This window comes from Melanostigma gelatinosum (assembly GCF_949748355.1).
Source record: "Melanostigma gelatinosum genome assembly, chromosome: 11".
Classification (NCBI taxonomy): Eukaryota; Metazoa; Chordata; class Actinopteri; order Perciformes; family Zoarcidae; genus Melanostigma; species Melanostigma gelatinosum.
In genome coordinates, this window is record NC_136644.1 from 7,680,031 (window position 1) to 7,695,079 (window position 15,049).

At 44.2% G+C, this 15,049-nt stretch overlaps 1 protein-coding gene across 1 annotated transcript in view; it reads left to right on the top strand.

The window, feature by feature from the left end:
* The window catches only part of grin2bb (glutamate receptor, ionotropic, N-methyl D-aspartate 2B-b), a gene marked incomplete at its 3' end in the record, with an annotated part of 59,263 nt that overhangs the window by 34,841 nt on the left and 9,373 nt on the right, over window positions 1-15,049 (top strand). Inside the window, exons 5-12 of the mRNA XM_079279215.1 lie at window positions 4,401-4,515; window positions 4,807-5,000; window positions 6,576-6,747; window positions 8,217-8,370; window positions 9,854-9,979; window positions 11,240-11,469; window positions 12,607-12,767; window positions 13,981-14,168. Of these exons, the coding sequence (XP_079135341.1) occupies window positions 4,401-4,515; window positions 4,807-5,000; window positions 6,576-6,747; window positions 8,217-8,370; window positions 9,854-9,979; window positions 11,240-11,469; window positions 12,607-12,767; window positions 13,981-14,168 (1,340 nt within the window). The remainder of the gene's footprint in view (window positions 1-4,400; window positions 4,516-4,806; window positions 5,001-6,575; window positions 6,748-8,216; window positions 8,371-9,853; window positions 9,980-11,239; window positions 11,470-12,606; window positions 12,768-13,980; window positions 14,169-15,049) is intronic.

A 15,049-nucleotide genomic window follows, 5' to 3' on the forward strand; every position in this document is an offset into this window, starting at 1 on the left:
GCTCATTTGCAGTTTGATAATATCGGCACTCACGCATGATGACAGTCATTTTACAAATTCAGATTTTATAAAAACATGAACTTCATATTCGAAAATATAAATTAATTCACCAATATTTAGATTTGAAGTATTACGTTCAGTTGCAAAGATGCAAAAACAAACCAGATCAAACCAGATCAAAAGCAAAAAATAAATCGAGACCTGCAGTGAATTTTTGTCCGGTGGGATATTAGGAGGGTCTGTGTTTGCTTCTGGCCTCAGACGCCAAGGTATCGAATATAAGTTCTGTACAAGAACCAGAGTTTCCCTGTCCTGCAGCCGCGCCGTTAGAGGCTTCCTGCTTCGACTTGCCCTCATCCCAGTAAAGTATCCCAGCAAAGCATCCCAGTAAAGCATCCCAGTAAAGCATCCCAGCAAAGCATCCCAGCAAAGCATCCCAGCAAAGCATCCCAGTAAAGCATCCCAGTAAAGCATCCCAGTAAAGCATCCCAGTAAAGCATCCCAGCAAAGTATCCCAGCAAAGCATCCCAGTAAAGCATCCCAGCAAAGCATCCCAGCAAAGCATCCCAGCAAAGCATCCCAGTAAAGCATCCCAGTAAAGCATCCCAGCAAAGCATCCCAGTAAAGCATCCCAGCAAAGCATCCCAGCAAAGCATCCCAGTAAAGCATCTCAGTAAAGCATCCCAGCAAAGTATCCCAGCAAAGCATCCCAGTAAAGCATCCCAGCAAAGCATCCCAGCAAAGCATCCCAGTAAAGCATCCCAGTAAAGCATCCCAGTAAAGCATCCCAGTAAAGCATCCCAGCAAAGCATCCAAAGCATCCCAGTAAAGCATCCCAGCAAAGCATCCCAGCAAAGCATCCAAAGCATCCCAGTAAAGCATCCCAGCAAAGCATCCAAAGCATCCCAGTACAGCATCCCAGCAAATCATCCCAGCAAAGCATCCAAAGCATCCCAGTACAGCATCCCAGTAAAGCGTCAGAAATGATCCCATCGCCGGTGACTTTGTATCTTGGGCAGCACTTGGTGGGCCGGACAGGCTGATGGCTGCTAAACACCGCTCTCTGCGTGGTCTGAGACACTCAAAGCTGGCGTTGTGAAGATCCTTTTCGGCGATGAGGCCGGGACATGACGGGCACTGACCAGGTTCTTAAAGAGGCGACTTTGAATGCCTGCTTGTGATTGGAGGAGAGTATTTCCCTTCGAGTCCAGTAGAGAGGGGACCTTGTGTGAGTCATCCCAGATTATGAGTCATCCAACCAAACCTGATACAGTATGTACATGTGTGTGTGTGTGCATCTGCACCGCACACTTACTTACACGCATGCACAGCGGGGATACATATTTTTGCATCTCTGCATTGCAGCGACAGATAACTTGTGACCCTGTGCGGCTTCACTCTGAGATAAAAGAAAGTCGTATCAAATGGCTCCGAAATAGGTTTGAAGAGCTTTTAGAGGGAAAAGAAGGATTGTGTCCATGCGATTGATGATTCAGTGTCTCTGTAACTAAAAACTGAATTCCCCTCACAGCCAGTGATTAGTTGGGGAACAGTTGGTGAGCAAGGCGCACACAAGCGCTGCATATGGCTGTGATGAAGCCACATGAGGCTCTGCTGGTAGCTCACCCTAGTGGTTTTTATTTTTTTCTTCTTCTTCCAGCAAAGTCAGAGGGGATTCCTGACATGAGAAGGGTACATAAAAGCTACATCAATGGTGCAGGGATACAACACGATAACCAGAGCGAGCCTCCTCTGCTGTAAATTCACAGCAGGCATCAGTTCTTGTGAAGGCACAGGTTAATGTACGGGCAAATGAGTCCTATTGATGTGTGAGTCAACACGCTACCCAGAGGTGAGACGGAGAGATTGATCTCAAAGTGAAAGACAGCATGAGGGGGAAGTGGGTAAACACTGGGTTTAGACAGAAAAATACTCCCTTTTCTCTCTCTTTCAACCAGCCTCTCTCGGGCGAGATTACTGTTCCCATGGCAACGCAGCTGATTGCGTGGACATTTCTGTGGTTGTGGGTGCCATGGCAACACATTACATTGTACTAGTGTTGAGAGCCTCCCTGCATGCGTCCATATGGTGCAGTGTTTGCGTTTACACACACACACACACACATGTCACCGCCGTCATGATGACACACACACACAGAGGGCTACTGGTCACATGGCGTCAGCGCGGCAACAAGTTGGACCTCCTCAGGCGCCACGAACACACGCCTTGATCTTTTTGGTTCCCTATTCAAACTGAGATTATGTTTAGGAGACTAATCCCATGTTACAGGCGCATTACAGCACTTGCAGTGTGCTAGCTAGCCAGTATGCAGCAATAGGCATTTCATGGAGGCTTGAGTCATAGTATTGGCTTTCTCAAAGCATGCAGCCTACTTAGGTCCGTGTGTGTGTGTGTGTGTGTGTGTGTGTGTGTGTGTGTGTGTGTGAGGTGGGATATAGTCAAAGATGTTACAGATAGAGGTACTGAATGTTCGAGTAGGAGGTACTTGCGATACAATCTTGGGTAAGTTTCAGGCCCCGTTGTTCATCTGTTGTTTTTTTTATTTACTGCTGAATAGATTTATTGTCTTTTTTTCACACTGTTGGTTGGAGATGATGGTGAGTAAAATGTGCATGGCACCTCCTTTAAAAGTCTGGACACACGTATACACACACACACACACACACACACACACAGACGCAGCCCCTCACTCCTTGCATTCAGACAAGATATTTATTTCTCCAGTGGATAGTTTCAGAGGCAGAGCGTCTCCATGGCGATGGCAGCACAGATCAGGACGAGTAAGAGAAGGAGGCGGCAGAGAGAGCGAGAGATGATTCCAGTTTATCTGCCACTGCTGTACACTTGTTGACACACATGTATGCTGATGTGTATTCATACAGGCGGTTAATACAGTCCATTCCTCACTCTCTCTTCCACTTTTCACTCCTGGTGTCTTGTTGCTTTCTCTCCGCCCTCCCTGCTCTCGCTGACTCTCACAGCCTCCTTCTGCTGCTTCCTTGTGTGTTCTCAGGCTCCCTGTTGCAATACGCTGTACTAAGCTGCACGTAGGGTCATATATTATATAACTTTAACAGAATCACCTTGGACATTTCCTGGTCAAGATACCAACGTGTGCATAAAACATAAAGGTTAGTATTTAATACAAAAAACATTAAGAAAAAAATATAAATATACACTCTTATATTTAAATGATAAGAAAGCCATTTGATTGAATCAGGTTTTAAAATAATACTGAGTTCCTCTGGCAGATCATTCCACAGTGGGTGTTTTCACAGCAGAGGCTTTGTCCTTAATCTAACTATGGCAACAACAGGCAGGGTCCTCAACCTTAAGACCTTAAACTTGCAAAAGAAGTATCTCAATTTAAAAGGAATAACACAGACATATTATAAAATACATTAAAAAAAATCCAAAATGCAAAGACAGTAATTTGCATTTCGTATGTGTACAAAAGCATACTGTAAAACCAGTGGCTGTCAGATATTATGCAGAGTCATCTCCAGATATTTCTTCCATCACACAACACGTTTAACAAAAGAACATTACGAGTATTTCACTGCTGACTATTAGACAGCCTGAATGAGTCACTACAAATACCAGCCGTGTACATGTTTTTGATGGAAATGTTTTGTCCCAATACTTCAATGTTCAAGACATTTGAGAATATTTATAAATTATAGGGTCATTGATTTTACGTGCGCTCTTTCTCCCACTGCTTTAAACACGTACGCCTTATGACCAGAGAAGTAACCAGCGTCTTATACTGTGATAGCAGGTGTGTTGTAGTGTTGTGCAGCTTTCATTAACATCGTTTTCCAGCAGCAGCAGAGAGAAACCCTAGAAACAGCTGCACTGTTGCGCTACCTGCCCAGCACCAAACAGCAGACCGACACAGTTAGCGACGAGCTGGTGAACACACTGTACTGAACTGCCCCATATTTCCCTCAGGAGTCGGTGGGGAGCAAAGCAGAGCTAACAGAGGAGTAAATATTGGACTTACGCTCAGCAGGTGGCCAGGAAGATGACTGTATGAATGTTAAAGTGTTTCTGCTGGATGCGTAAATAAGCAGCTGTTTGCCAACACGTAGCCACAACACCTTTGGTTATAATATGTCATTGTTGTGTTTACAGATTGTTGTGCAACAAGAAAAAAGAATCCATTAAAACATTTCAAGAAAACATTTAGTCCATCTTGATGTCAGTGTAGCGAAACATTCATCAATTTCATCACAATCTTGTTTGTTGAGAAAGGTTTTAATCCCATGCACCCGTAATGTATTTTTTAAAGGTCTGGGTCTTAATTCTGTACATTTTGCTTTCAGACCAAAAGACAAATATTTGTATTTCTGACTCCCGACTTGAATTGTCGTTTTCAGGTACCTCATGAATGTGACATTTGAAGGCCGTAACCTGTCATTTAGCGAAGAGGGTCACCAGATGTTCCCCAAACTGGTCATCATTCTTCTAGACAAGGACAGACAGTGGGACAGGGTGAGTATCTCCACATCTCTTATTATTTTCTTCTTCCCTTCTCTCTCTCCTATTTGATTTGATCGTCTCGTTATTCTTCTTTTGCTCTTCTAACATCAACCTATCTCTGAGTCCTGTTCTGCCATTCGCTCTTCCCCGAGTCTATCTTCTGCCTTTATTTTCGGCTTAGTGTCTTTCACCCTCTGTGATGCGTCTGTCACGTCTTCATTTGGCGTGTTCGCCCTACCACTTGAAGTACCTGTGAGAGTGGCCTGTATATCACACAGCCCTCCCTCCCACTCACTCCTGCAGGTTGGCAAGTGGGAGAGAGGCTCTCTGACGATGAGATACCATGTGTGGCCTCGCTTTGAGGCGGAGGAGCGGGAGGACCACCTGTCCATCGTGACTCTGGAGGAAGCGCCGTTTGTCATCGTGGAGGACGTGGATCCGCTCAGTGGCACCTGCATGAGGAACACTGTGCCATGCCGCAAACAGCTCAAACTCAGGTGATCATTTAAACATTAAAAAGTGACATTTTTGTCTCACGTGAATGAAAAATCTGATTTGTTTTTGCTGTGTGACTCCAGGATGAACCCTGTAGCGTCAGAACTGTTTTTTTTTGTGAAACTTAGTGTGAGACATATAGATTTAGGCGTCAATATGGCTGCAAAATAAATCATTTAAAATCATTCTGGTATACTATGTAACCTTCTGCATGTATTCAAAATCAAACAAATCACCAGTATAATAAAACCGTAAAACCATAACAGCTGCATTTATTTACATTTTCCTTGAATTTCCCCTTTTTCCCGTCTTTGGCTCCTTTGTTTATTATTTTTGCTGCATTGATTCTCCTTTTTTTCTCTACTGGAGGTCAAAAGCAATCATTTTCATCCTCGCAAAATCTCTCAATATCTTTTTGATTAACTGCTTACTTCACCGCTGCTAACGAGATCATTGTCTTGGTTTATGTTACTGTTGTCCTCCCTCCCCTGCCTCTTCACACTCTCGCCGTCCACTTCACCTGAGTGTGTGTGATCATGAATATTCTTCAATGGCCTCGTTTTCTATCACTGGCCTATACCTGAACTCTCCTGAGGGCATCTTACATCTTCTGGCTCAGTGCTTTTTTTTATTGACTGCTCTTCGACCCTGTTCTCTCTCCTATTCCCCTTTTCTCCTCTCTGTCCGTCTGTCTGTCTCTTCCTTCAAAGACACCTCTCATCTAGCTTTCCAGGGATAGATAGCAATGTGCCACAGAGCATTATGCAGGATTTCTCGCCAGCCAAATATACTCCATGAGCCAGATGCCCCGAGCTGTGTAGATTTTTCTTTGGATACTCAAAAGCAGAAATACGTGGACTCAGCTTTACTGTAAAGGTGCAATGTGTAAGATCTGGACAGAATTTTTGTTGAAAGCTTTCAAAAAAATTAACCTACTTGATTTGAAGAAAAAACAGTTATCGGTAAATCAAAGACGTCGATGTATTTTGTTGCAGAGAGATCGACTGAAATGAGCACGCTTACCAGCTAGCAAAGTTGTTGTATGAGGCAATATAGTGAATCAACGGCGGCATCAAATTGCCAACAAAAGGTGTTTTGAGAAAGCGTGAGTCACTGCAACCACAAGAGGTCCTTGAGCATGCAGCCATAAATGAGCAACCAAAATATTATGCATGGCATGCAAGATTAGCTGTGGACAGATACAGAGATGCACACACTCACTCATGCACACACATAACCGATCTCATGAGCTTCTTGCGGAAATGAAAAATGACTAAATTGATGGATTAACAGAAAATGTTGCCATTTAATGTTCTGTCCATCAACATGCATACTCACATGAGGTGGTTTCTTGTTTTAATGTGTGCCAATCAATGAAACAACCTGCTGGAGTTTGTGGATGGAATGAAAACCTGCATAGTCTCTCAGCACTGGTCCCCTGGTTTTTTAAACTTCCATTTCATCTCATCCCTGCTGCTGTCTCCTCTCTTTTGAATCTGCTCGTTTAATGGACCTGAATCCCAAATCCACGTTTCCTCCTGTTCCCCTTTCTTTACTTATCGTCCTCTCTGTACCAGCAATCAGACTGGCGATTCAGGGATTTACATCAAGCGCTGCTGCAAAGGTTTCTGTATTGACATCCTGAAGAAGATTGCCAAGGCGGTCAAGTTCACTTACGACCTCTATCTGGTCACCAACGGCAAACATGGCAAGAAGGTTAACGGGACATGGAACGGCTTGGTTGGTGAGGTGAGGACACGTCTCTGTATTTTACACATCAACAAAATGACACCGTTGATTCCACGTGTCCTTGATGAATTACTGCTCTGATTCTGTTTCGCTGATGGACAGATGTGTTTTTTTTCATTTAACTATTTTCTTAAAAGCGTACTGCACTCAGCATGCCTCCATGAAGACATGCAACACTATTTAGTATGACACAGGGAAGGATGTGTGGAAAGATTGTCAAAAATAATCGCCGAGTCAAATTTACCTTCTGCTGTTTTGGAAAGTGAGAAAAAGTTGCTATTGCAGATGAGATTTTGGTTACCAGGCTTCTCTCTCTCTTTGCATTTGTTTAATGGAGCCTGATGGAGGTGGTTTTAAAATGTGTAAGATTGTGAAACAATTTATATAGCAAGGAAGTACGTAATCTAATGTTAACACTACTACAACTGGCAAGAGTGCTTTGGTGCCCATGGGAATTTATTTTTATGATAGGGCTAATTATATTGTTTGAGTGTCTCTTTCTCACTGTCTTTGTCAGCCATCGAGCTGCACTGGTTCCCCACAACCCGGCCTGAGGGGGACCTGTGAGGACAGTGAGGCTCCTAATCGGAGATGGAGAAAAAGAAAAGACATGGGGAAGGAGAAAGCGATTGGAGGGGGGAGAGAGCGAGAGAAAGAGAGAGAGAGAGAGAGAGAGAGAGAAAGAGAGAGAGAGAGAGCCCCAGGGAAAGACGCACTTCCCTACTGCACACATTAGACATTCAGCGCAAACCTTTACAAATCAATGTGATGTGCAACTTAATTGATTATGGCATAAACCAGCCACTTTATTACTGTCTTAAGAATGTAGTTGAGTTAAGATGTGCAGGGTAGTGTAAAAATTCCAACATCCAATGTCAACCTACTGTCGATCTTATTTTATTGTTCATGTAACATACATCAGCATAAAGGCATTGGATAAGACAAATGTGCAGTTCATGCATGCATGGAAGCGGTAGTCCATGTCCTAAAATGCCGAAGCAAGCAGCTAATGATTTCATTTGAATGTGAGGGGGGGGGGGGGCACAGGACAACAGAAGCAGAAAACAGGATGAGAGAGAGAAAAAAAATAAAGCAAGGCTATGAAGCAAACAAACAGAAAAAAAACTAAACGGAGCGTAGGATTCCTGCTCACTCTGGCATACAGATCTCTTATTAAAACAGTCTTTTGTGCTCCATTTTTATTCACGGCCCGAGGCTCCAGAAATTGAAATACACTCGGGAGGGATTCTGGGGTCGGTGGGGAGTCGAATACTGACCCAGGGTTGTAATGATCCCCTTCACCTACTTGGCAAAGATGGTCTCTTGTGTACGAACTGCAGCACTGACTGACTTGCCCAACATGTTTCTTTCGCCTCTCTGTTTCCCCCGCAGTCCTGGGAATATTCAGCACTGACCCTCCCCGTTTCCCCTCTCCCGTCTGTCTCTGTCTGTCTGTGGCTGACCCTCAGGTGGTGTTGAAGAATGCCCACATGGCAGTGGGTTCGCTCACCATCAACGAGGAGAGGTCCGAGGTCATTGACTTCTCTGTGCCTTTCATTGAGACGGGGATCAGTGTCATGGTCTCCCGTAGCAACGGCACCGTGTCCCCCTCCGCCTTCCTTGGTGAGGGCACCTGGTGCTTTTGGCAGATGTACAACACAGTCGAGAACACTTACACGCACACACACATACTCGGATATCGAATAATAAATGCACAATCACGCACGAGTACAAGTGTTTTTTCACAAAGCAAGGACGCTGTTCAATTGTGTTGATTGGTTTGTTCCAGCAGCACGAAACCTAACAAGTTACATTGGTGACATAAAATGCAGATGAAAGTGTATTTTTCTGTGAACATCACTAAATACTGAAATGCACATACTCGTACGTCAACATTATCTTGTGAAAGCGCTACGGTTGAGCGATTCTTGACCTTTGAAAACTAATCTCACCACAAGGTGCGTTCAGTGGCTGTTCTGGAGCTTTCAACTGTATCGCACAAGTCGTCATGGAATAATCGACGTTCAAAATCCCCATTGTTCTGACCACTTTAAAGGCGCCTCCGTGCATTAGTAGTGTCCTAGCGTTGTCATCCTTAAGATTTCAGTCCTGGTTGATATGGCGACACTTGTTGTTGCCGTGGGAACAGCAAGCGTGGTATGATACTACAGCTCCCACAATTCTCGTTGAGCGGCTATTGTTTTTTTCTTCAGAAAAGCAAAAGAAGAGCAGCTGTTTGTTTACAAAGCAGTCAAAGGAGGTCAGTCAGTTATTGTACGTTTTCCAATATGTCACGAGAAAGGTGACGTCATGTTTTGCACACAGCAGCAGGGCACAGAAGCGCTGGTTACCTGAGGAGATGGAGGTGTCACAGCTCACTGCCCCTTCACCTGCTTTTTCCATTACTCCCAGTAAGATATAAAATAGACCCTAAAAGTGTTTCGTAGACATATTTATGATGAACTGTCGCTGTCAGCCCTTTGATATACAATTTTAATGTGAACCAGCAGCAGGAGTATATTACTAGAGCTCTGTTAGGGCCGTAGAGTGGACAGTAAAACAGTGAGGCTGTTACCAATTTAACGAGAAAAAGTGCACAACATTTTTTTCAAATTGGAACATTTACTATTCCATCCGCGGATGAAGATTGTGCGCTACAACTGAAAGCTCCAGAGCAGCTACTAAATGGACCTTGTAGTGAGATTGCATTGTTAACTGCAGTACTATGGTGATTGTCACTGATTGGTCTGTGTGTGGAAATTGCAAAGCAGGGTGCGAGTGGTGGGAAATGTGCCCACTTCAAGGAGTACATCTGTCCATTCACACATACCGAGCTCCCTCTCAGTTTGTCTCTTGAGAAGTGCTTGTTACTGTTCACACAAACGCAGGCATAATCCATCACTGTGCAACAATGAGCACACAGTACATCACGTCTGAATACAAGTAATCATGTTGATACCAGGGGGGGATTTTTTTATCATTTTCTTTAATTTGGTTTAATCAACTTCCTCTCTCTGTTTTTCCACAACCCTCCCTCATGCCCCTTTCCACTTCCTCTGCTTCCCCCTCACCCCCCCCTCTCTCTCGCTCCCTCTCTGTGTTTCAGAGCCCTTCAGTGCTGATGTCTGGGTGATGATGTTTGTGATGTTGCTGATGGTGTCGGCCGTGTCTGTGTTTGTGTTTGAGTACTTCAGCCCTGTGGGTTACAATCGCTGCCTGGCAGATGGACGAGGTGAGAGGATTGCGCACACACACACATGCTCAGACACACACACACACCATCAGACCCAGTCAACGCATGCTCCAAAAAAGTGACAATGAGGTTAATTATCAGGCGACCTCACAAATGAAGACTTCGTTGGCATGTTTCGTTACCTTGAATGTAGTATTCAAACAAAGCCCCTTGTGTGCTAAATTACTTGACAATCCCCTCTGAATGAACGTGATTGGAGTGCTTTCTACTCGATGGAGTACTTATCTCCATCTACAGTCACTTGAGCTCTTTCACGAATGACAAGGATCATTGACAAGAGCCCGACAGGTGATCCGAAAGTATTCTTAGCGTCACAGTGTGAACAAAGACTCCTCTGTTCTTGCAATGCGTCTTTTTGTTTGTTGATTGTGCCGTTCTCAAATATGACACACCATTGTTACACACATCGAGGGTTGTAAAACCGGTGAGGACATAGATCTATTACCATACATTGAAAATATGTGTCGGGTTCAATGGTGTCTGACAGTACGGAATAACACTGCGCTGTTGAATCAAATTCGGTTCCAGCAGGCCATTCAAATCAATTTGCCCCTCACAATCGATGGTTCAGATTCAATCTATTTTTTCTCCAGGTTTTATACACCCAGCTCTGTTTGACTCCCAGGATTGCATTAGGCTGCTACAACGGCAGCCACTCAAGATGAAATCAGAGATGTGTTTTATGGCTGCTCACAGCCTTTTTCTTTTTTTAAATCAAGGACCAGAGGGGAGAAGAGTAATGGTGTTTGGTTTGGAGTTATGTTCGTGTTTTCTGACTATCTTCTGTCAACAGTGTATAGTGTGTGTGGTTTAATCGCCAGGTTATGTAAGGCTGTTCTCCTTTACGGCTGCTCCAGCTGTAGCATAATTGTAGCCTGCTGCGTGCCCATCTACCCCCCTCCCCCTTTTCTCTCTCTGCCTCCCTGTCTGTGATGCCACAGAGCTACAGTAGGTAGTGCTTCTACCCTGTTACCTTGTCATGCTGCCATCGCGGTAGGTGGATCAGAGGTATCAGTGGGTTGTCACGGCAGAGGCTGGAAGAGCCCATGTGGATCCTGCGATCACTGACAAACTAAAGGATGAGAATAAATCCAGTCTTTGTCGCCGCCATCCATCAAGTGCATCCCACTACGGCGGTCACGGGCAAATGCAGATAAAGTGAAGTAGCACCTGGGATCTGTCAAACTGCTCTGTCATCTTTCTTTGCACCCCTCCCTCCTCTTTCCATGTCTCTCCCAGAACCCGGCGGCCCCTCTTTCACCATCGGTAAGGCCGTCTGGCTGCTTTGGGGTCTGGTTTTCAACAACTCCGTCCCCGTGCAGAATCCCAAAGGGACCACCAGTAAGATCATGGTGTCGGTGTGGGCCTTCTTCGCTGTCATCTTCCTTGCCTCCTACACTGCCAACCTGGCTGCCTTCATGATCCAGGAGGAGTACGTCGACCAGGTGTCGGGCCTGTCGGATAAAAAGGTGTGAATCTAAGGCAATGTGTGGGGCCGTGTTGCGGGTGTGTGAAAGTACGTAACGTAGGGTGTTGTGAGACTGAGTGTGGACGGCTTTTTGGAGTTTGTGTGAGTAGATGACAGTCTGTTAGCGGGATCACGAATTAGGGCTGCCACTAATATTTATTTTCGCTTTTTATTATGTATTTTATTTTACCTTTTTATTTACAAGACTACAAGCAAATAACTTTTAAAGTACTTGTTTTCTCAATGGAGCTAGGGTCAATTGGTGCTAGGCTATGCTAACATTGTAGCATCTCCATCAACACTCAAAAAGGTCATATAGGCATAAATACGGCAGCGTTGTTTTCATTGTTTGTACCATATGGTTCATACACAGTTTAATTTGGTCAACGCCAGGACATCAGTGATGACAGGAGGACAATCTCCACGCTGATAGGCTTTGGCGACACAGCGTCACGTTTGTAATCTACTTGCGTGAAAAATTTGCACCGTAACCCTCAATTTACAAAGATATAAAACAGAGAAAAGCAGCGAATCCTCCAATTTTAAAAGCTGTTTGCTTAATAGATTGCTTCAATGATTAAACGATTATCAACATTGCTGTTGATTGACTGAGCGTCTTGAATTGATTTTCTATGAATTGGGCCTTAAATCTTATTTATAAACTAAATTAGAGCTGAAACAATTTGTTGACCAATCAATTAGTCGAACAACAGAAATCGAATCAGCAAATTCTTTTACAAAAGTTGTATCAATTTAAAAGCACTTTCAAGCAAAAACGTCAAAATGTGAATTACTTATTGTGAGGATCTGCTGCTTTTCTTCTCTTTCTGTCTTGTCTTTGTCTTACGTGATCGGAAACTGAATTTGTTATGGGTGTAGGACTGTTCAGACACGCTTGTCAGGCCGTAGAAATAATGATATTTGTCAGTTCTTCCAACATTTTATAGACCAAATGATTAATCCAGAAATTCAGTAATCAGTAATGTAGATATTCATCAGTTGCAGCCCTACACTAATCATCTGAATGGAGGACCTTTATTTTTATCTTGATCTGGTGTATTGTACATGTGTGTCTGTCTATTGGGCTCAACTCAAAGCATTTCATGAATAAGTTTCCTGTTTCTGTTTGACGAAACAGTTCCAGAACCCTGATGAATTCTCGCCCCCGTTCCGGTTTGGCACTGTGCCCAACGGGAGTACCGAGCGCAACATCCGCAACAACTACCGGGACATGCATCAATACATGACCAGCTTCCACCAGAAGAATGTAGACGAGGCGCTGCACAGTCTAAAGTCCGGGTGAGGATGGAGGGGGGGGGAGGACAGAGGGGAGGATGGAGAGACAGATGATGGGGGTTGATGTGAGGAGGGAGGGAGTTGAAAGGATCCCAGCAGGGAGAAAAGAGACGAGCGCGATGGAGCTGTGAGGTCCTGTGCTGATGCAATACAGAGAAAAGATGATGAAGGAGTGAGGAGAGGGAGACAGAAGGAAGAGGGAGCATTCTGGGTGATGTTCGTGGGCAGCCAGCGGAGCTGTGTATCAGCCACCGGCACCCAGAATAGCAGCGTAGCCTGTGGTTGCAGTGAAAGCCCTCTCTCTTCCTTTCCTTTTCACTCTTTCTCTCTCCCTGTCCTCCAATATGTTCATCAGCCGCCGCTTAAAGGATTAAGAATGCAAAGTGTTGATGTATGTGGTGTTTGGTGAGAGTTTGAGCTGAATGACCACAGAGGCCTGTAAGCGCACCGAGGCATCATTTGATGGTAGTTTATCGCCAAGCTGGAGGTTATTTTGTCAATTTACCCATGACTTCAGTCAGGGTTGATCTGGATAGATCTGAATCAAGTAGAATACAAGGAAAAGGTTTCAGCGCAGACAGTATAGTATTTGTGAAATGGTCAATTTAGTTATTAGGCCCTATATTGACTTTCCGGTATATTATGTGAGTTTGAATTCAAAGGGAAGTATCTCATAACATGCACAATGCCTTTTCCTAAACATTTTCCCAAGCAATGTTTTGACTGATTACAATTTATTTTATGGACCCATGAATTTCTAATAATTTCCTTGTAAGTTTCCTTGAAATAACTATGCTATTTGTCATTAATTATAGCTGAAATAGAGAGAGTTCACAGTTTTCATTAATTAATTCCAATTAAACGCTAAGCCAGCATTTCCTAGAGTGTTTTAATCAGAGCACAGCAGGTCGCCTGAACAGGCAGAAATGTGCACATGCAATTCAACATTAATGGAGAGTGCAGTCTCCAATACATATTTACTTGGGTTGACATGGAGCGGTTCCTACATTACATGGAAATTACTCCTGAAATCAACAACTGTTTTTAAACTTAACATACCTAACTAACTGATACGACAGTCTAAATATACTCTGTAATTAGTGCCAAATTACGAAGCGCTTCGGGACGCTTTCCAGAAATGTTAAGGAAACAACAAAACACTTTTACAATGTCAAAATGTTCTTCTAACCCACTTTGCTTCCGTGGCGCTCTGCAGCAAACTGGACGCCTTCATCTACGACGCGGCGGTGCTGAACTACATGGCGGGCAGAGACGAGGGCTGTAAGCTGGTCACCATCGGGAGCGGCAAGGTGTTCGCCACCACCGGCTACGGCATCGCCATCCAGAAGGGCTCAGGCTGGAAACGAGCCGTGGATCTGGCCATCCTCATGCTGTTTGGAGATGGTAAGGGACTTGGAATAACATTTCTTTATTTGAATGAAGAGGCCTTGTAAATATCATCATAATGAAGCAATAATGGTGGCATTTCTACTTGGCTTTTTATCTGTTGCTTTTGATGAAACAACAACAGACAATCAGGTCTTATAGCTGCTGTTGTCGATTGCCACTTTAATGTAGAAATACACACACAATCACTCACACGCATATCGTTTTGGGGATAATGTTTCAAATGGTGTACTGTTTGTATTGTAATATCCTCACAGTGAATATCCCACAGACAAATGGCCTAAACTTCGTGACACCTTCTCAGAGGTGTAACGTTTTAGCAACAATATTACAGGACAACCAAATGAACTTCCCTTCAGAGTTGAATCACTGCTACAGATTTCAAGAAACAAGATGGAGAATCTCAAAATGAAGTTACGCTCTCATCAGTGTATTAAAGTTGGAGACGGGAAGTCGTGGAAGCAGCTGTGAGGAGGCTGTGACTCAGAAGGTGGTCGGCGTTTGTCATGGTAACAAGAACCTGCTGGTGGATCCCGGCATTCGATGAGACCTCCTGAGCCAGACTGGCACAGTTCAGTCCTCAATCAACAGTGATGTACCGGCAGGCCTGAGAGGCTGCAGCTGCTGCAGCTGCTGCAACTGGAGAAGTGAAAGCTTGAGTGTGGAACTTTGTTTGGTAATTTAGGAGGTTCTGGCAGCACATACTACAAAGGCTGTTTTGCCAGGGACAAGAAATGTTGACCTTAAAGGGACAGTTCACCCCAAAATATAGCGGGTGCCATATAGTCCCATTATATTTGAGAGAAGGCCGACATCTCAACAGCTACTATCTCCAACACCAGGAAACTCACACCAAAACAATCTAGACTGATAAATAG